The sequence below is a fragment of the Xiphias gladius genome, chromosome 14, assembly GCF_016859285.1.
Source record: "Xiphias gladius isolate SHS-SW01 ecotype Sanya breed wild chromosome 14, ASM1685928v1, whole genome shotgun sequence".
In the NCBI taxonomy this organism is placed as follows: Eukaryota; Metazoa; Chordata; class Actinopteri; order Istiophoriformes; family Xiphiidae; genus Xiphias; species Xiphias gladius.
In genome coordinates, this window is record NC_053413.1 from 18994110 (window position 1) to 19016106 (window position 21997).

Consider the following 21997-nt stretch of genomic DNA (forward strand, 5'->3'; position numbering starts at 1 on the left):
TGTGAGGAAGCAGGGGGAAGGTGAAGATAAGGAAGAGGAGGAGGATATGAAGAGGAGAATGTGAAAGAGGGAAGAGTGTTGACGAGGGGAGGTGATGAGATGGAAAAGACAGACACGGAGGGGGAAGTAGGAGGGGAAAGCAATGAACACAAGTGGAAAGAATGGACAGAAATTAGAGAAGAGAAATGAGAAGCCAGTGAATGGGGGAAAAAAAGGGGGGATGCAGGGAATGGTACATCAGGCCATAAAGGTGGAGAGGAGAAAAGTGATATAAAGGACACAGAGAGAAGTATTTGGCATGAAGAATACATTACCGTCAGGGATGAAAGGAAATAAAAAATGGGGAGTTGAGATACAGGAAAGGTCAGAAAAGCAAAAAGGAAACTTTACATAATACAAGCTTTATTGAGAATCACATTTTAAACTGTTAGTTTAACACGCATCCTGCTTCTTTCCCTCTCCGACAGTGTCTAAGTCTGGTTTGTCCCTGTTACCGAATATAAATGAAAAAGTCTTGCTCTCTCTATGTTTATTACAAGTTAATTCTATCACAGGGTGAGACTACACATCACATCATGCTTTCCTAATTAAGTTTTTTGGGTCAAGTTTAAACCTTTTTCGGTGTTATTCGTGAATACGTCAGAGAAGAGGTTGATGTGAAAGTAGTAGTAGTAGTAGTAGTAGTAGTAGTAGTAGTAGTAGTAGTAGTAGTAGTAGTAGTGCACTGTTAAAGGAACAGTTTCACATTTTTGGAATTTTTGACATTTCCATTGCTTGCTGAGAGTTTGATCACAAGATTGACACTCTTTTTGTAACTCTTTTTTTATTATCTATTTATCTGCCGACTATTTTCTCGATTGATTGATTATTCATTTTGACTGTAAAATGTAATAAAATAGTAAAAAATGCCTGTTATAAATTCCCACAGGCCAGGGTGACGTCTTCAGATGTCTTATTTTATCTGACCAACAATCCAAAACCAGATTTTAAAAATGATATTAAGTTGACCATCCAGTACAACAAAGAACATTATGAAACCATCACATCTGAGAAGCTGGAAACAGGAAATGTTAGGAATTTTTTTTTTTTTAAATGACTAAAATGATTATTTAATTAACAAAATAGTTGTCAATTAATTTTCTGTAGATTGTATAATCAGTTAACTGAATAATCGTTGCAGCGCTCATTGATACAGCTTTCATTTCTTTACAGTAAACACAAAGCTAAGACCAGCTAGCTTAGCTTAACACAAACACTGGAAACAGCTAGCCTGGCTAGCTGCAACCAACACATCATGCCCGTAAAATCAAAGCGTGTCACTTTTACGCTTTGGTTTTTGTGCGGCGTAAACAAACAGGCTGTTTATATACGCTGCCATTCTTTTTGCTAAGCTAAGTTAAGTCGGCTGTAGCTTCATATTTACTATACTAACATGAGAGTTGCATTTGTCTTCATGTGCTCATATAACTCTCAGCAAAAAAGCAAATAAGCCTGTTTCCTTAAAATTTCCGACAATTTCTATAACTGGCCACAAAAAAACTCGTTTTGAAAACACCTTTTTCATCATACACACAACATATAACCACCCTAAAGCTAAAAATATAGCAATCAAAGGCCAAAAGAAAGTGCTTAATGTGGACTGCTTTTATCCATACGCCTTCATGTTTAATGTGTGACTGTACACAGCATCCTTACACTTGTGAGTGCGCATTTTCCTCTGAGATGTGCATGCATCTGAGTGCAATCACATACAGAGAGTAGGGATTTAGCTTAGGAAGCCAAGTCCATATTGGTGACTAATCAACAGCAGGGGATGGCGGACTCATTAAGAACGGGGTGATGGGTGCAAGATGCCCGATCCATCCCTCAGTACATTTCCTCACGGGCCTTCTTTATGAATGACCTGTTGATTGTTGATTTAATGGAGTCTGGAGGGCCTGCGAAATGATAGATGCTATTCTGCCGCTCTCCCAGGAGCCTGTGGTTCTGGCAGTAATGTGGTTTTCTCCACAAGGCACTGCCCAAAGAAACGCACCATGTCGACAGCTGTCGCAGCCACCTTATTAAAGTGATTAAATAAAAACACTGGAGGCGGGGGCGGCCGGCTGGTTGGCTGGTTGGGGACTTTGAACTCAGCGAGGCTATGGGTTTTTTTTTTTTTTTTTGAGTGAATGCAGCATTAGAAATATCCTAAAGTCACACTAGTGGGAAGGAGTTAAATATAGGTCACCAGATGGAAAAAAAAATACGGAAAGTAGAAATGAAGCAATGTTACGGCAAAAGAATAAATAAGACAGAAAATATTCGTTGAGAAAGTGACCATTAACAAGTGTCACATTTTGACAGATATTCTTAAAAATGTGGGTTGATGTTCTCAAACCTGCCCAGAGCAAGACTGGGATTAAAGAGTGATTTTCCTTCTTTTTCCATGAAAGAATGGTTCATGGATTCTCCAAGAAAAAAAACAACAATATTTAGAAGCTGCATGTCAAGCAAAGCTGCAATTAGGTTGGCACACGTCAGCTGACACAGGCGTCCTGAATACCATGTGTATAAAATCCCCTTCAATCCAGTGATCTTTTTTTCTTGGAACTAAACCAACATGTTCAATGGGTTTCTTTACAGTAGATGCTGATAACGTCATGTCACTCACCACCATGCCAGTCTTGAGCAACAAGTAGTGTACAGTCTGTGTAACATCGGCAGCGTGTATCAGGTTGTGGTAGGGGTTTTTATGTTTGCTGTATCCCACTTCCAGGGCCTCCACGAATGACACCACTGCAGAGATCGGGATCTGAAGGCAGACAAAAACGACAGCAAATGTCTGCGAGCGAAAAACATTGCAGACCGTAGGAAAACTTCCACAAGCTACCTGCTGATTTAAATGATGAGCACATACAATGTGTGCACAGTCCCCTCAGCATTTGAAATTGATGTCACTAAATGTTGGATCATGAATCATTTAAGGTACTGCAGACAACAGACAGCAATTACATGTTGATGTCGGCTTCATTTCCTGTGTCATTTACTCTCAGATGCTGGCCCTTCAAGTGGAGTGTCCTCAGCTATAAGGTGCTGTGGAAAATGAGCTTCACCATTAACAGATGAGATGAAGTATGTCCAAACCCCCCCCCCCTGCTCTCTTCCGTTAAACCAGACATGGTGAGGGTTCTTATGTGTACTGAATTCTTTTTAGTTTCTCCTGATTTTAATGACATAAACAAAAGTAGACCAGTGACCCTGGTACATTATATCCTTGTGACTTTACCTTGAAACGGCTAATGAGGTCGTATCTTGTGAGCAACTCGTAGAATATAAATTTAAGCGCGTGATCCCCGCTGGCCTCATTTAGGGCGAACACATCAAACGACCACTTGTCAACATTCTGTGCGGGGAAGAAAAATTTAAACAATGACATGCTTCTCCTTAAACAGTGTGTGTATGTTAAAAAAAAAATCTATTTATGTTTTTATTATTATTATATTATAAATTATATCAAATATAGTATTATTATTATGTTAGTTTCAACAATAATAGTAGTGTAACAAAAATAGAAATGGTATGTGAACTTTTATACAGAGTCCACTAACCTTACTTAAAATCATTTTCAGTTTCCTGATGGATTTTGTTCCTGATACTTTCTGACAGATAATAACATCGCAACATTTTTTGTAATGAACCTAAAACAATGTAAGTGAAGTGGACAACAACAGGATTTTGAAAAATGAGGGAGCAATGCTTCCCAGTCCTTGTGGAAATTACACCCTTATAAAAATCAGTTTCTTGTAAATAACTCATGATATGTAGTCTTGATTTTGGCATGTGTGTGTCCGTGTGTAAAAAGCTGTTATTTCATATCTGTGTGCTTCTGCTTGGATGTGCGTGCACATGTTAATACCTTGAGCACAGATATGACAGAGGGGGGGTAGCTGAGTCCCACCATATTGGAGGTACGTCGGTACATCCTGTTTGGATGAGATAAAAACATCAAATGAAGCGCACCGCTGAGTGTAAACAACAGAGGTTACCACTCTTGCCCTAAACCACAGCCTGGAAGGTTCCCCACCAAGAGTCACTGTAAACCTTCAAATCAGCACAACACAGTATGAAACTGTGTTAAAAAGGCTAAGTTGAGAAAAGGCAGCAGCATCTGCAAGTCTGTTTTTTTTAAACATGCCAAAGGTTTAAAGCTTTGTCAAAAATTTGATTAATTTACTCACAAAATGCAAAACAAGCTGTGTAATTGCCCGTGGGATTTAGTGGAGTATTTGGATTAAATTGGAAGGTTTCAAAGTTGGTGTGCATTGCTCCATTTGTTTGTGGACACACAATGCTGGAATTTCAAAAGTAGATGTCTTACAATAGTTTCCAAAAATGCAGCCAGTGAAGTAGGCTATTTTGTATTCTTTTTCAAATTGAAATGGTGGACACCTCATACTGCACCACACTGTTCCACCTTCTCATTTTCACTCTATTTCTTCCTCTTTTCCCACCTTTCTTCATTGTCAATGATAAAACAGTCTGCCCTCTGTAAAAACAGATTAACAAAAGATCATATATTACATATTTGAGGCTTACTGATTTCAACAAAATCATGCATGTTCTACGTTAGTGTGTGATAAAGCATAGCCTTGGAGAGGGGGCTGTTTGTAACTCTCTGAATGATTGTGCTTAGCCAGGCTTGCCAAAGCCGTGATGATGTATCGTCCACTCAGGTGAGTGAGTCACTGTGCAGAGGATGCCACATATTTAAAACAGACTGAAATTTTAAAAGGACGGTGGCATTTTTCAAACCAAGCTGTAGGGCTCTAAATTTTGAAATATTTCCCCCAGGCTGCCACTAGTTTTCATTCGTTTCAGTACGCACACAAGTTCAGAAAGTTTTGAGAAGTTTGCACTGCATTACCAATGAACAATAACCCAGAATTTTTACATTGCAAAATGGATAAAGTGGATAATATATTTGTTGGAATAATGGACATAGCAGCTGCTTTGCCTCGCTCACCATTATTCTTTTGAATCTCATTTACCCCCTTTTTTTGTTGTATGCTTTACCATTCATAAATAATCGTGCACACATTATGTAGAGCTCCATAAAGACTTACTGTCCTTAATTATAATGTTTATGATATGGTGATTAATCTTTTTTGGTTATTGACTTAAAAAAAAAAAGATTTTCTAATCAAATTTAGGTCTAAAAAAACTAGTCTAACCTTGACAAAAGTGAAAGCAGACATCATGTTCAGTGTGATGGATGATCTAAAACAAGCAAGTTTCAAGTCCCTACATCTAAATCTTTATATCAAACAGAAATAAACTCCTTTTTTGAAATGAGTTTATTTCTATACTTTGTAAAATGTCAGTAATGTAAAGTGTACAGTACGTGCAGCAAAAGCACTGAGCCCTACAAGAGCAACATAGATGTCCATTCCTTATGCAAGGCCAAAGTAAAGACCTTGATGTAATTGCTTTAAGTCGCTCCAGGCTAACCTGGTCTGGGTTGGCCAATAATAGATCGGCAGCTTCGGGTGAGGAAAGATAAAGGTGCCCATCCTTATGAATTGTTTAAGATCAACCACTGGGTGCTCGTGTGTGATTGCGGTTGTGTCCTTCTGCATCACACACATGTTTACCTCTCAACAAATATGCCAGCCTGAACGGCATGGACGATGCTGCGGAAGCGAGGTTTTTCTTCATTGCGTCGCAGCATCAGGCCCATCTGGCGGGTGAAGGTGGATGCCAGCCAGTCGCGCACCTCTGAGGGCACCGACTCTGACTGGATGTCGCTGAGCTCATCCTCTGTGTCCACCAAACGTCTGAAACAAAGAAGAAGGGAGGAATTGAAAAAGACGGAAACAAATTGAGCAGGAAACAAAGAAAGGAAAAACAGATCGATGCAGAGACTAATGGCTTATTAAAATATTTATCGTTTATCGCAGGTCTACTTTCACATCAAACTGAAATCCCAGTGCTGTCCATCAAATAATATTGGCTCTTATGTAACATCAAAACATCGGATGCCACTCGAAACACCATGATGCGGAATTCAGAACCCGTTGTGTGATATAATGATCCACAGCTACCCTGTTGTGTTGACATGTACGGGGGATCAAGAGCAAAGCCTCCACCCTCTGAGCTGAATACGTGTTCTTATGGCAAAGAGAAAGCATTCACATCACACTGATAATCACGGTGCTACATGGATTCTGCACTGGATAGTTCATCATCCTCCTCTTGGAGTGGTCATGCCATCGCTGGCCCTAATCTGGCTGGATCTAGATGACGAGAGGCTTACATAATTCCGTAAGCCTGTTCATATCTGTGACATGAACAGGCTTAACTATTGACATACATTGACCTAGTATATTCCCTAACCTTAACCACACCTAACAACAATTTGCCATAACCACGATCTTTCCGTGACGTCAAAACAAGTAGTTTTCGTTGCCTAAACGTAACCGTATGATCAGCAAATCAAAACAAGCTGTTTTAGTTTTGTAACACACAAAAAAAAAATCCATTTGTTTTGCAATTTTTTCTGTTAGGAACGAGAGGCTGTTGACCTCACATAACATCCGTAAAAGTCTTGCAATGGTATCTAAGTAAAGGCAAAGAAGATTTAAAGAAAAAAGTACTTAACGTATCACAAGTACAAGTACTCGTTGTGGAAAAGCACCCCTGTCAGTTTTACATCATTATATTACTGGATTATTGTTATTGGTCCATTCATTTTTAAGAAGTAACTAAATGCTGGTCAAGGTACAGCTAATTTTAACTACTTTTTGGGTAGTTGAATCTATAATGATACATCATATTTTATATAAAGTTCATCTATTTTGTTAGTAAAACTGGAGTAAGAAGTACAATATTTCCCTTCATGATGTAGCTGTAAGTAAGTAAATAAGTAGTTGAGAAAATGCAGATACATAGATACATTTTTGGGGCTGATGCTGATACATATCGGTCGATATTCTTCATATATGATATGATAAAGATATATATCATTTACCAACCATTCGTAGAAGAGATGATAGGTTTTGCTCTGTATTTTATTGTTTCTGGTCAACTGCCCATGGATGGTAATTAGTTTGTAGCTAAATTTGGTACAAAGCATCTTTTCTCCTTGTTTGAGATTAATCTGTTCATGTATTTTCACCATTTCTAAATGACCCCCAGCATCTTTTTCTGCATTATGTTCTGTAAAAACAAGGTTTTCATATCAGCGCATATTGCACAACATATATATCGATACCAATATATCTGTGATACTCAAATATTGGCTGATAACATCAGCCAACCGATACATCAGATATATATCAGATATGGTTAAAAAGAAACTAAGAATTGCAACAATTAGTAGGTCAATTGCCATACTAATGACAGTAATCCATTTTCTGGCCTTTGTGAGTGATGTGCCATTCTTTCCAATAAATGAACCTTGTCAATACTTGTAGCTATTGTTTTCTTACCTTGTCTCCTCAATATAAACAGATTCCAGCACCGACGCCGCGTACTCAAGGTTTTTCTTGAGTTCAGCGAGGGAAGCCTCTCCTCTCTCCAACTGCTTCACCAGACATCTTAATCTAAAACAGAGATTCAACAGTCATTTAACAAATGGGATTACTCCCGCTGCCATCTTGACATGATAAAATAATTGCAACTGGTATTCAGTTGATCTTGTCTGGGTTTCTGTTGAACAAAGAAAGCAGGAAAAAAAAACTGTCCTCTCGGTCGAAATCACAAATTGAAACAACATACAAAAATACAATTACATGAAGCGACAAAAGAAAACATAAAAGTACAAACTGACCAGCGGTATGCCAGCAGAAAACCAGAAAACCTGACAACATATTGAAAATATCCCCCTTCTTAACTAAAATGAGTCACCGTGGACTGAATTAGTGTTGTTATTACTGGCTAAACTTACTGCTAACTTGTCCCATGTCCTTTGCCTATTGTCAGATGGGCAGCTTTGCACGTCTTGGGTATGTATGGACAATTTACTTGTACTTTACTGACAGAGTGGTCTGATCCTCTCTCTGTGCTGCATGTTTTCAGTGTTAGATGTATGATATTGCCATTTTACTGACGTGGAACTACATCTTTTAACATTTTATCTGGATCAACATTATGAATATCATACTTTATTTCAGTCTTATTGCTGTTCTGCATTTCATGTTAAAAACGGTTATAATCCTAATTGCTCGGCTTTTGTTGCTTTGTGTGACTTTTCTGGTTACGTGAATAGTGGATACTGTTGCTGTATTACTGTACTAATATTTTGCTGTTTCCTGATGCTCTGCATGGCTTATGCTACTATCTTGAGAATGCTTATAATACTATCCCACTGGCCTTTCTCATAAGAGACGCTCTAACTTGTCAAACACAGGTGTAATTAATAACATTAATAATGGCTGCATTCCATCTGTATATGTGTCAGCTCCAGAGCTCTGGTATTATGCATGCTGGATCACTACTTGATTGGAATGAAGCCATCGTACAGGTTATTAGTTCCACCTGGGCTTTTATTGCTACGACAAGTCAAAACGTCTGCTGTTTGAAAGGTCTATTCATTCTAAAAATTGCAGACCTTTGATGTCTGTATACTCTTCTTGGACTCATTTGCATGTGTCGGCTATTTGAAATTAAAATAGATTTAATGTTGAAGTTCTAGGTGCTCCTACTATGTGGCTTTTAACACCACTGACAAGTCCAACTTATTAGCCTGCCTGCATATCAGGGATAGTCCCAATTGTTTTGCCCTTGACTGGTTCAGATTCTATTTTTGTTAAATCTTGAGCTCTCCAACAGTGAGTCCTAAAGACAGTAAAGTGCTTCATGAAGTTATTATAGCTTTCATGGTGGCATGCATTTGTAATCAACTGCTGGTCCTGTGCATGACAGTGTAAATATTTGCTAAAAGATTCCTTTTATAGTGTTATACTGTATGTACAATTTACTGATGTTACATTACAGGAAGCTTCTCAACATGCAATATTCTTCTATTCAGAACATTTGCGTGATACAACATTATGGCTGGTAACAAAAGTGTATATTCAATACTGATTCGCTTGTGGCTATAGATCAGTGTGTTTAGTGTTTTTCCAAATATGCCGAATCCCTCGCAAAGCCCACCAAAAATAGCACCAAAGAGAAAAGCAACTTAATATCAATTTCTGCACTCAGCAACCTCTTGCAGTGAACCACCTGCTGCTGTGCTGGAGGTCATGTGCTCTATTTCACAGTCAATGCCCACAGAGGCTATGCTTGTTGTTGAATTATTAAGCAGGAAGGCGGGAGCGTAGAAGGTTTCAGATACTCTCATTGATTACGTTCCCTGACAGCGGTTGCAATTTTACCATGCAAAGGATCGAAAATGTTTCTGTGAAGATGGTTGAGGAAAAATGTCTCAATACAAATATTTATGAATTTAGTTGGGCCCATTTATTTCCTTTTAACAGCTAAAGTTAGGGTTGGGGCCTGAATGTGTTGTGTACAGTGATGAAACATCCACTCCATGTTACCAGATCACATAATTTTCGACACTCCACGGGACTTACATATCTTTTAAATGTTGAAAGAAGCCCTAAAAAATAAAAGGGACTTCAATCTAACTTGTGTCCATCTGGATGCAAGGCTTCAATGCTAGCCTCAGATATACAGTTTGCTGTGCAATAACATCAGGTGGTCATACAATATAGTCATAATTTCTATATTGATGCAGTAAAGTCTAGTGAGGTGTTTAACAAAACTAGAGATTCTACAGCATTGCTAGCAGCTCTGCGAGGCTTCGCTAACAGTGTACAACCTCACTTGCTGGTATTTGTTCAAAAACCACGGACAGACAAAAATTTTGAGGAGGAAACGTTTTTACAATTCATCCTCTGCAAGAATGTCTGAATTTCATGGTAATCCATCCTATAGTTTGTCAAGATATTTCAATTAAAAACAAAAAAGTCAACCTCTAGGTGGCGCAAGAAAAAAATTCAGGGGACCGCCAATGTCAGTAGGACTCTGCTGGCGGTGTTATGAAAAGTCAAGTGATCAACAAAGTCAAAGTTAGAGTTTAACCTATAGGGATCCTGAATATCTGAAGAAAATTTAATGGAAATGATCAGATAGTGGTTCTCCATGTCAGATAGTGGATCTCCAATCAAGATTTTTCACCCTGAACTGGAACCAAAAAATGTCAAGCTCATGGCAACACTGGAGGAAAATTCACGGGATCACAACAGTCAGTAGAATTTAATCCCCTGGGGAGCATGAAGCTTTGTTCAAAACTTTGTGGCATTCGAAAGTTGCAGAGATATTTCTGTCTGGACCAAAGTGGTCGACTGACTTTTTGATATCCCTGCACAAACAAGATGAATCTGTTTCTTTAACTATGATCACAGCTGCCTCACATGCTGATATCTCTCTAAAGCTGCTGACAGCTATTTTAAGAATCATAAGGAAGTGAATGGATGAATGGTAAGCTGTAGCTCCTGCACATGTGATTTGGTTGGCACTAATAATGGTTATTAAGAACAGCTGTGTACCAGTGGGCTTCTCTGCTAATACTCAAGAATAGAAAAATACCCTACCTCCTTCAACAAAGCTCCTTGTCAGACTATAATTCACCATAAAATGGCGAATTTTCTCTGTTGGTCATTTGCTTTGACTTTACATCTTGCAGTGCAGTAGTGCATCTGGAACGCTGCGGTTCTTTGGAAGCCGATGTTGAATGACATTAGCACATGCACAGAAACAAATTTTTGTCTCTGCTGAGTGTTTCTGTAGAAAAGCTTTGTCACAGGCCCTTTTGTTTGTCTAACAATAGACTAAACTGAATGCCGTTCGGTTAAAAAAAAAAGAATTATAAAAAAAACAGTTTACTAGACGTGGAGCATCCAGGATGCTCTCCCACAGTGTTAAGATGAAAGAATAAATTATTTAGAAACAGACAGATTTTTTTCTTTTTTCCTCACATCCCTTTGTGCATTGTAGGATGTAACTATTAAAAAATCAGCTTTGTCTCACTTTTGAACCACTCGGGCTTCCTTTTAAAACCAAACAGAAAGACTTGTGTGATGATGAGCCAAATGCCAGGTTGTACAACAAATCAGTGTCTCTGCCAACCAAAACAGAATTGTCTCATTTCACCTGCTGTCATTACCAAGGGGGGCAATGCATTGTGTTACTAGCATGAGTCATTTAGTAAGTACTCATGAAGGAAATAAAGTTATGTATCGCTGATACTGTAGAGTACCACAAATATAAATGTAAATACTGGCAGTGGTGAGTGTAAAAAATAAAAAAATATACAAGTTTATATAGAAAGGATTGCCTTGAAAGAAATATTGCTCAGCTACCACTCTGAGAATATTGCTGATACATATACATGAGGCACAGTTGACAGTAGTAATAAATATAGTGAAGGTGTTGGCTTGAGTTGGCACTGTACGTGACTTATGGTATATTCCAGCCATAAAGTGCAGGTATTGTAACAAGCAAAACCTTGCGGTATTGCCAAAAAGAGTATAGAAAGAGTATAGAGGAGATCGGAATAGTGCTCTATAGGCATTTTCATACTGTTTTCCACAGTTGGAATCCATTCAAACCACCGTGAATTCAAGCTGACCACAGTCACTGTTTCTGTGATAGCTTTTTGTGTTACACCAAAGGTAGATTTTGGGTGGTGTATCAATTCCAGATTAGGCAGGAGGGGGTTTGGGTCTCCTTCTATAGGCTGCAACCATCTGCAATATTTTTACGCATTAATCTGTAAAATTTCTCATCTGAATCCAAGGCCTAAAGGTGGAGAGTGTAATTTTTTTGCACACACTGTAAAACCCTCTGACACAAATTTGTGATTTTAGGTTATATAAATAAACCTGATCTGATCAACATGGTGTCACCTGCAAACGTATGTAGTTTGACAGAGAGTTTATTGCAGCTGCAGAGGAGACAACTCGCCGCCCTGACCAGCTTCATAGCTGAGATTCAGGGTCTTTGATGTGTGATTCCCAGACTTGCTAGGTGCTATCTCCTGTTTGACACCTCAATATTTCACTGACAGCTGGGGTCAGCTATTAAACCTGTAGGAGCTCTAGCTCTAGAGCTGTAAAAATCTACAAAGAAAACCCTAGCGTTTACTCAAGCTGTCATGACGTGAGAAATAAAAATGCAGTGCCACGTTGAATATGTCATAACAGACCTTTTGGCTTTGTATGTAAACTGTGAATAGTCTACCAGTGAGTCTATGTGGGCTGAGAGGTGGATTAGAACAATTTTCTTCAAAGTGTTTCAACTGCAGAGGTCAGAGTAACTATATAGGCTTTGTAGGTAGGAAAAGTGCATTTACAAGAGCATGAGAACTGAAACCTATTGGCTAATAATTGGAAAAGCAACATTTTGCTTTAAGCAGAATGAACACGTTGCTTTTTATTCCAAGTGAAATATCAGATTTTTTGACTTTTTTCAACCCTGTGTTTTTAAGCAGAATTGTAAATGGGCTTTCAAATAATTTGTTTTATGAATATAGAATAGGAAACATTATTATTCAACTACCATGTTGCAGCCACCCAACCATCCCCTAAGTAATTAATTTAACTCTTAAGATCCCTATATTGTCTCATGGATTTCTTTTTCACCCCCACTACACTGAGAAATTCCAGTGGTTGCTGGGTTGAACAGGCCACTGACAGAGTGAGGCAAAGACAGGAGCCTCCAGCTGTCTGCCCCTTTATCTGAAGATGAAAGATTTATTTGTTTTCCCTCATTGTGGCGAGCAGAGAGCACAAAGAGGAGATTAGAGTTAGAAATTCAGGTTGAGAGCATTTTCCTCCTCTATTCTTATTGCATCCAGTTCTTTGGCCTTGACTGACATTCTCAGAGAGAGAAAGGGGGGCAAAGATGAAAGGACTGGATCAATCTGGTGTCAAATTAGAGCGGCCCTGCAGTGTAAAGTGGGGCTCCACAATGGTCAACCTCGCGACAGCTTTTGTGACAGCCAGAGATGAACATGAAAAAAAAGGGAAATTGAACAGGAGAGGGTAATGTAGCAACAGCTTTCTCCTTCCTCTAAAATTGCTTTGTCACTCAGGCACAAAAAAAAAAAACACTCTCCCAAACATCCACTAGGGAAAAAAAAATTTAAAAACGAAATGCATCCCAATCCGACCTAACTCATCATAAAAACAGGTCTGTTTTGAGAAGCTGCAGCAACAGCCAGAGCCTATTTTCCGCACAACAGAAAGCAGGGGAGGGGATAAATGGGGCTTGTTGAGCGGAGGGGAATGAGAGCGCTGCCAGGATGCAAAAATCGGTCACAGCCTGTGTTCCAATGACATTCTAGCCTAGACGGTGTGTAATCAATGGCCCGGGGTCAATGTAATCACCCAAGAGATTAGCGTGCTCTCGGGGAATACACACACAGGTTTTGGGCTGATAAGCGGAATGAGGCCTGTAAAAACATGATGACTCAGATGAGCCGTGATGCCACGTACTCTGCAGCCTCCACCATGATTTGTGACTGCAGCAGGTGCGTCAATAAAACACCGGAGTCCCGGGACATCTACATTTTGACAAGACAGATGGGTTGAAGCAGGAAGGAATGAGGCATGGTTTAATCTGATCAACAACAACAACAAAAAACAGCTCAGTGTTTAGCTCACAGCTGTTTTCTATTGATTATGGTGAACATGACAGTTTTTCAATTGTTCTCTTTATCTAATTTATTGTTTTTTTTTGCATCATACAAAACCCCTTGATCTGAAAATGGCTTGCTGTGGGAAGTAGGGTTTTTGCATTATTCACCAATTAAATTTAAGATATTTTAAGATATTTGTAATGCCTTATAAAATGCAATTTAATATCTGTTTCACTGGGATACCTCCCAAGGTATAGACCGTTAGGGATGATAAGGCCTGGAATTATTTTATTATTATTCATTTTCACAAAGTGAAAACAGGAAAGGTTGCTGCTCAACAGTCAACACTCATATCTCAAATTTTAGAACCTCTCGTGACCACGTGAATGCACCAGAGGTCAGCAGTAGATACGCTCCGCACTTTCGGTTGCATTACCAAGCCAAGTTAAATTCACACTGACAAGAACAAAACAAGATATATTCACTCTGATTACCTAGCAAACAAGTTCCAAGTTTCTGGAAGTTCTCTTGTTGTTGTTTTAAAAAAAAAAATGCAAATCAATTTTCAGCCGTAACATGACAAGTATTTGCATTGTGGGTCTTTCTGGGTCTTCAATGACAAATTTCTAAAGAACAAAGGAGAGGAGGAGAATTTTCCCAAACCATAAAGAAACAACTGATCCTTCAGTTTATCTGAAAAACTGAAAACAAACCAAATCTGAAGATACATGGTTTCCTCTAAAGAGCGGCAAAATATTGAAAATGAAATGCCTTGTTGTACAATGCCAAATACTGTCTCGGGATTCAGAAACATCGCTATTACAGATAGAACAAGCCATTATGTCCTGTTAAAATGTCCTTGAAAACCTCCCTACTCCCTTGTTCTGTGTTGATGTGGAATGTGAGCTAAATGCTTAAACTGTATGTAAATACAAATGTTAATGTGACACCCACACTGAGCGTAAGTGGCCATTCAGATTTCAGTGGGTAAAGCTACAGCAGGCTCAGGCTGCTGTTGATGGCTCTAATTAAAATGACAAATACTGCTACAGTGCAAGCGAGCACACTCTCTGAACAGTATTAGTAACTCCTTCGAAAAGTTCCAATATCTGTTCTAAACAAAGCCTCTCCCGTGGGAGGTTGCAAATGACAGATGTGACAAGAATGGTGGGGGACAGAAGAAACCTTAAAAAAGATCAGTGGTTGGCTGAATGCAGCCCACTCATGTCAAAGTCTGCCAATCAATGACAGACTAATGAATCTGTAGAATTCAGTAACGCTATGAGCACAATAAAAAAAAAAAAAGCGAAAGAGTCAATAATTTGGATCAAAATCCTTTGGTCACATTGTAGAATTTGAAATTAATTCAGTGGTTTCAATTTTAATGAAATAAAGACACCAACAGAAAGGATACATGTGTCCAAAACATTACTGTAGATGCAAAATGAGATTACAGTGATTAGACCTTGTAATATATATACTCTACATTCTTTGTTCAGTATCCACCTTTAATAGAAGGAACCAAACAGAAATCCATGAGCTATCTTCAGATTCCATGCTGTCATTTTTTTCTGCAATCAATCAAAATAAACAAAATTAGCAGTGCTATAATATGCGACTATTTACCCAAACTAAAGTTACCCAGTGTTTGGCATAAAAAGCTCAAATTTTAGCCTAAACTGTTTTCAATTTTATTGTTAGTTGTACAAAAAGAAGTGTATATGACATATAAAACTGCAATGGATACACATATTATTAGCATTCAGTGACAAATAATGACATGTAAGTTTAAAAAGAGCTACAGTAGATTAGGTAGAACAGGTAAACAACCAAAGCAGTAATGTAAAAAAAAAATCACTAACAATGGATCTAAACAATCGAATGTCCTGGGCGGTCTACTATCCACTGGTATTGGGTAAGGTTAACTCAGTATTGTGCTATATGGGACGGATACAAATAATCAATGAATATACCAATCACATGCCAAAATATTGCACCAGTTGTGTAGCATTAAATAAAACAGAGAAAGCATGCCAGTGCTGTTTACACAAGTTACCATGTCAGCTCAACCTTGCATACCACGATCTTCAATAGTCAGCTCCAAATAAGGCAATAGAGTTTTTTTTACTGCCTCTGTGCAGTTGTGAAGCGCTGAGCATTGGTTCAAAGCTTGGCCTTTTGTGTATCACGGTGTCTGGTTTTACCACTTAGTAGAAGTCTTTTTTTTTTTTCTCTGTCAACCATATATGTTTTGCTTCCATTAGGAGCCCATAATGTTAATGGTTGCATTGGGAAACTTTATGAAGTTGGAGTATTCTGAGCTTATGAGATGGACTTCTGTGCTTATATACATATATACATGTATATAAGCACAGCGTTTGGTGTGTGAAAGTGAATGTTGTGTAAAACAGTTCGAGTCTCTGTGTTTTCCAAATACACTATGTCAGTAATATGACCCTTTTTACCAAAATGCAAAGAATAATGTTACAGAGCCTGCAGACAGGACAACGCATGCTCATTTTGTTTTGTGCATCCATGACTGATATCCAGATAAGCTTTTCTTCACAGTGGATGATCAGATTGAGGCTGTTCTCACAAAAAAAATAATACAAATGGTTGTTTGTTCAAACACTGAAAGGAAAATCCTATTTTATTGCAACTTGGGTCTTATTCTTGTAATTCGGTTGTAAATCCGTTTGGACAATAATCTATTCATCAGATTAATTGTTGAGATCTGAGAACATGGCAGTGTTGCTACAATGAACTTTGATGGGGCAAAAACTGAAACAGTTAGACAATCAGGCATGTTTCTGAGCAAGCCAAGTTTAGCTATAATATCTAAACCAGTTTATTTTGAAGTAAAACCAGAGGTGAGCACAACCGACATGTTGTTAATAACCCTCTACTGAAAAAATGTGTGGAGGAACAACCAGGGAACATACCATATTGCAAAGTTGCAACAGGAAGTTGGTCTCTAAGCTGTGATGGGTGGACAGTTTCTGTAACCGCTGTACTGTTTGCCTTTGTATCTCTTCCAAACAAGCCTGGGCATCCTCGGATGTTGTTAACAACCTACCTGATCGTCTCACTGCTCATGTTTCTTGCATCTTCGCGCTTCAGTGTTGACAAATTCCGAGCTCTTAGCTCTTAACCTGAGTGACAAGAATAATGGCCAAAACTTTGAAACCAAGATTCAACTTGTAGTAAAAAAGGAATTATCCTTAAAAGCCGCTATGTGTAGAATTTGAAGAAAATCTGTATTTAGCCTCCCCAGGTGGTACTATCAAAGAAGGCACTGTGTCAGACAGTAAAGCCACATTCACGTCACATGGGAGGGAAGGTAATGATGGGAAAGATTCCCATGTTTATAGCTTGCAGGCGTTCATGTCATCCAACAGGCCAAGTTATTACTACTACTGCTACTGCTTTTCACGCATTAGTGTAGATTCCATCTTAATCAATAAACACTAACAACTGGGTTTTCCCTACCATTATAAGAATTAAATTCAGCTCCTAAGCATTTTTGTGCAGTGCCTAAATGGAATGAACAGAAAAAACTATGCTGATAAAGGATATTGTACTGGCCCTAATATAAGATAACACTTTTTTCTGAAACTTAGGTTTAAAAAAGTGGGGGATGTCCTATATTTCAGGTCTACACAGTTACGTGTTAATTCATTGAAACAGATATTCTTTTTGAAAGGAGAGAGTGCCAGCGTATCTACGGTCTTTTACAGAGTGTTGTTGCTAGGCTAGCGAGTGTTTTCAGCCTTTTTATAGCGGGTCTTTCAGGGTTGATCAGCCTCAAAAGTCTTTCGTTAGTCCAGTTCAACCTGCAGGAGTTTCTGAGGGACGGTGTAACGTGTTCTGCTGCCACACGGAAATAAATTCATGACGAGTGAAAATTAGTTCTTAGCGTCTCCCAGTGTCTTTACTGCAGAAATGAACCATGGAGAAAATCTGTCAAACATCCCAAGAATTACAGGTGTCACAGACGACGAGCCAAAAGAGATAGTCTGAAACATTTTAACTGTCAGAGAAAATAATTATGCACTGGGAATGAGAGTGAGCGCGGAATCAGCACACTACAGTAACTCAGTTAGCTGACTAGTGGCCGCCAGGAAAGACAGACTTTCAACTGAATAAAAATTTTGGTAAGCAGCCAAATGCTTTTACATTGTGAGATGGTTATGGGAGGATGAGGAAATTGCGCCGTTTCCCACCATACCATCACCCTGTTCCTTAATACATCACGTTAAGCAATTAATGATACCATTTACCGGAACATTCAACCGTAGGGGTGGCAGTTCAGAAAACATCTGATTTTTTTTAACATTCTTATGAGTTGATTTGGACAGCACTGACAAAAAGACTTCCTTTGTTGTTTAAAAGAATAATTGGAAGAATGTTCTTTAGCCTTAAGCTTCTTAGAATGACAGAAAAGTCCCAATGATTAACATTTAAATATTTTTTTATGTTTTTTTTAAAAGAGAGTGTGTTGCCTCATCTTCCATGCTGATTGACCACATAGCGAGAGAACATTTGGTTTTGACCAGAGATTATAAAGGCTAATAAATTGAATATGAATGTAGTTGTGTTAACGAACAAGTGTGTATGTATTTGTGTTGTGCCTTTCTAAATCCAAACTACATTTCCTTTAATCCTAGTAAGCAATTTCTGAGTTCCGGGAAATCATTTGTTCCGCTGGGAAATAAAACAAAGCCAACAGCTTAACCGAACACAGTCAGTCGGCACACAAGCCGTATTACAGCACGGCCACAGTCAGCAGTGTCTGACAGTAATATCCGACATTGTGTACCTGTTTATCTTTGCGGATGTGTGTGGGTGTTTTGGTCTGTGTTCTAACTGCATGAACAAGTCCTCATGTGACAGAGTTATGTAGCTACAGTAGGGAAAACCCACTGGAGCACATAAGAGCATTGCGTGCAGCCAGAAGGAAAGTGAGAGCCGACTAATCATATAGAGTCACACACGGCTGGCATAACCGAAAGGAAAACTTTACACCTGCTTGGAAAACATTTAAAGGAGGGGTATTCAAAAAAATTACCTGGTATACGGTTCAAGAAATACCCATATAATTCAATATCTTTAGAACAGCAATATTAACAAAGTTTGATTTAATCTTAATCTCAACCATTGTATTACTAAAAATTATTAGAACAATGTGGTTTAATTAACAATTTTGTTCATTCAAATACATGGTTCAGGTGATTCACACGATGCAACTACTGTTGATATCTCATTAATGGATTTGGGTTAATCTCAGGGTTAGAGTTAGATTTATGATGAATTTCAGTTTGCAGTAAGAAAAAAGTCCCATATACAGTATATACTCTGTCAACACTGTCTCAAAGAAATTACACTAATATACTTTTAATTAATATTACAAAATACATTTTGAGGAAAACAGAATTTTTTTGTTTTTTGTTTTTAAAGAACAGTGATAATTTGGTACTTCACACGAATCAGTGGGAGGACGTTGGGCTGGATTTTGGATGTACACAGTGAAGGCTTTGACCGGAGACCAGAGTTTGCATTTGTCCCATGTGTGATTAGGGTAGGCAACAGAAGCGCTATGTTTAAAGATAGGAAAAGACTGTGGCTTCAGTTAAATGTTAATGAAGTAAATTGAGTACGTGATGGGTCCTGCTTTAAGTGACTTTTGACTTCTTCAGTATTAAACCCTACAAATATGAATCTTAACCGAGTGCTTTGAGTGCCTAAACATAACACGGAAAAAAAATAATCATGCCTTAGTTGCTGCAAGCGGATATTGTAGGGAAAACAAATTAAATACATTATCAGTGAAGGCTTAGCAGTATCAACATTTGCAACTTGGAAGATGCAGTATGTTCATTCATTTTTGTTTTTCATTTTGTTAATTAAAAAAAAATCTGCATTCAGGTGGGATTACATTGCCCTCAAAATGTGTTTGCTATTGCATATAGGTAGTGTACCAACGTCATTTCTAGAAGACAGAGCTTAACATGTCAAGTGACATTTGGTTAACAATTAACTTTAGATCACCTGACATCAGCACTGGACTGTCCAAATAAAGTGTGTCTTAACATCACATTGTTGTTATTCTTTACAAAGTCAAGCATGCCCCTCATCTTTTTCTCAAGGTGAAATCTGCATGAATCTAATCACTGAGAATCACACGAGTCAGCAAACATGCATGAATTCTGAAAAAGCAGGCAAGGTCAATTAATACTTCTTCTACGTCTCTCCATGATTCACACCATTAACTAGCAGAAGAGGAAAAATGGGTGGCGAGGGAGAGGAGGTCAGACAGAAGCAAACAAACTTGTGGTGAAAATGCGATCTTTCTAGAACATAGACACCACTGCAGGATCGCATAATTAGGGATTTAATGGACTCACTAATGACTAATGTACCATTGTCCGCCTTTGGTTTTATGCTCCAAACGACAGCACAGAGAAGTGTTTGAGTGACGCATGGAAAAGGAAAAAAGTGTTTTGGAAACCTGCTGTAACAAAAACATTTCACATAGCAGGAACCAGCCTGGTGCTGCCAGAGACGTGAATATTTGACATGCTTTCAGTTACAGTGCATTTCAATAACTTTTAAATAGAAAAGGTACAGTAAGATTCATCTATAAACAGTATTCAAACTTATAATTATGCAAGTTTATTGTATGCATCTTATCTAACTAACTTCTCAGGATACTTGCCCCTTAGATTCATGAACCTGTGAATGTTTATTACAAAGTACTTTGGGGACTTATTCAACATAGATGACATTTTTCAAATTAAGGAAACCAGTGTTCAGTACCTGTTATACAGTACAAGCCCTATTTAGACCTGCAATCCTGTGATGTCATAAACTGCCTTCATGTCATGTTTATAGTTCTTATTGTTGCAAGCTTTAACCTATTTTCCATATTAGTTTTTAGAATGACCACCAAGCTTTGTGTTTTAGACTTCTACTAATTCCCCTTTTTTGGTGATTTAGTGAAGCTCTTTTTGAATAAGATGTTTGAGAGTCAGCTGCCAAAAATCGGCGTATTCCCAAGGTATGGTGTTGGAGAATCAGACCTTGAAGACAAACATTTGGCAAACATGGACACTGTGGTAAGTGTATTTGGCCCTTTCTTGCATCAAAAAAGTTTAAAAGCCACGATTCAAGGAAACACCGCTTTCAAACGAGTCCCAGCCCACATAAACTTAACATAAATAATGATTAATGTATGAATGTATGTAATGTATGTCTCTGCAAGTCAAACCTGTGGCTGCCTGCAAGGTTGGAAATCACCTGAAAACTTGTGGTATACTTTAGAAATGAGTCAGCAGTAATATAAAGATACAACACATTTGTAGTATCAGTGTGTGAAATCAAGGAAAACACTGCTCCTTTAATATGCTAAGCACGACATTTAACAGACTTAATCTGTATCATTTATCTTTTATCTTTATCTAGGTTATATTTGCATAAACAGCTGGAAATGCTACCACAGCACCCAGATAATATGCTTGTGTTATTCTTTGTTATACTTGATTAGCAAAGCCAGCAGAGTGAAGCAGCTCTATCAAACGTTTCACACTACAGCACAGCTGCTCGAGTCTGTAAAAATGCAACTGACAGTTAGATATTTTAAATTACAGATCCCTTAGTGTGTAATCAAAGTTCAGTGGCCTGACACGAAACAACCCAACTGCATTAATTGACCTCACTGAGGATTTGAACAGCTACTGTCACTCCAACAATTCACACGGGAACACGATAAACACACAGTTATGGAACATTTCTATCCCACTTTCTATACTACATCTTCCACTACATCTACAGTATGACACCCTCTTGTCCTTGCACCATATGTGTCAGTACAGTATGCACTCTAAATGAACTTACATTATGTCTTTCCATCAAGGTTACTAAAAAAAATTCCTATAAATTTGTACAATAAACAAATTCATTCATTGTTTTCCCAGTTTTTCTAAGAGGTACGAAACTCAAGAAATAAACCAAACACCATAAAACAAAGTAAACATTGTCTCTAATCTCATATGCAAATCCCCTCCTTAATTTCTCTCTTGTGACCATACCTATAGCACTAGCTGTCTTGTCAAACATGCTCTCTCCTATTACATGTGTCAGTGCTGGAAAATAATCCCTAACGCGCTGTGGTGCATGAGTTACGTAATCCGAGATATTAAAATATGCATTCCATTGCCAGCACAGGTCTATAGGAGACGTAGGCCGAGAAAAAATTGTATGTGGACATGAGTGTCACCAGGCAAACTCCTTGCTGTCAGATCAAATATTTGCTGCCTTAAAATGACACTGAGTAGTACTATATTTGACAAGGTAAATGTTTTATGACCC

The 21997-nt window shown here is 38.3% G+C and overlaps 1 protein-coding gene across 1 annotated transcript in view; it reads right to left on the minus strand.

Annotated features, from left to right (window-relative positions):
* pde1cb (phosphodiesterase 1C, calmodulin-dependent b) overlaps positions 1 to 21997 on the minus strand; it is a 90021-nt gene that overhangs the window by 12668 nt on the left and 55356 nt on the right. The window contains exons 4-8 of the mRNA XM_040143871.1: positions 7470 to 7583; positions 5634 to 5816; positions 3899 to 3965; positions 3269 to 3385; positions 2654 to 2794 (exon numbers count right to left, since the gene is read on the minus strand). Coding sequence (XP_039999805.1) covers positions 2654 to 2794; positions 3269 to 3385; positions 3899 to 3965; positions 5634 to 5816; positions 7470 to 7583 — 622 coding nt within the window. The remainder of the gene's footprint in view (positions 1 to 2653; positions 2795 to 3268; positions 3386 to 3898; positions 3966 to 5633; positions 5817 to 7469; positions 7584 to 21997) is intronic.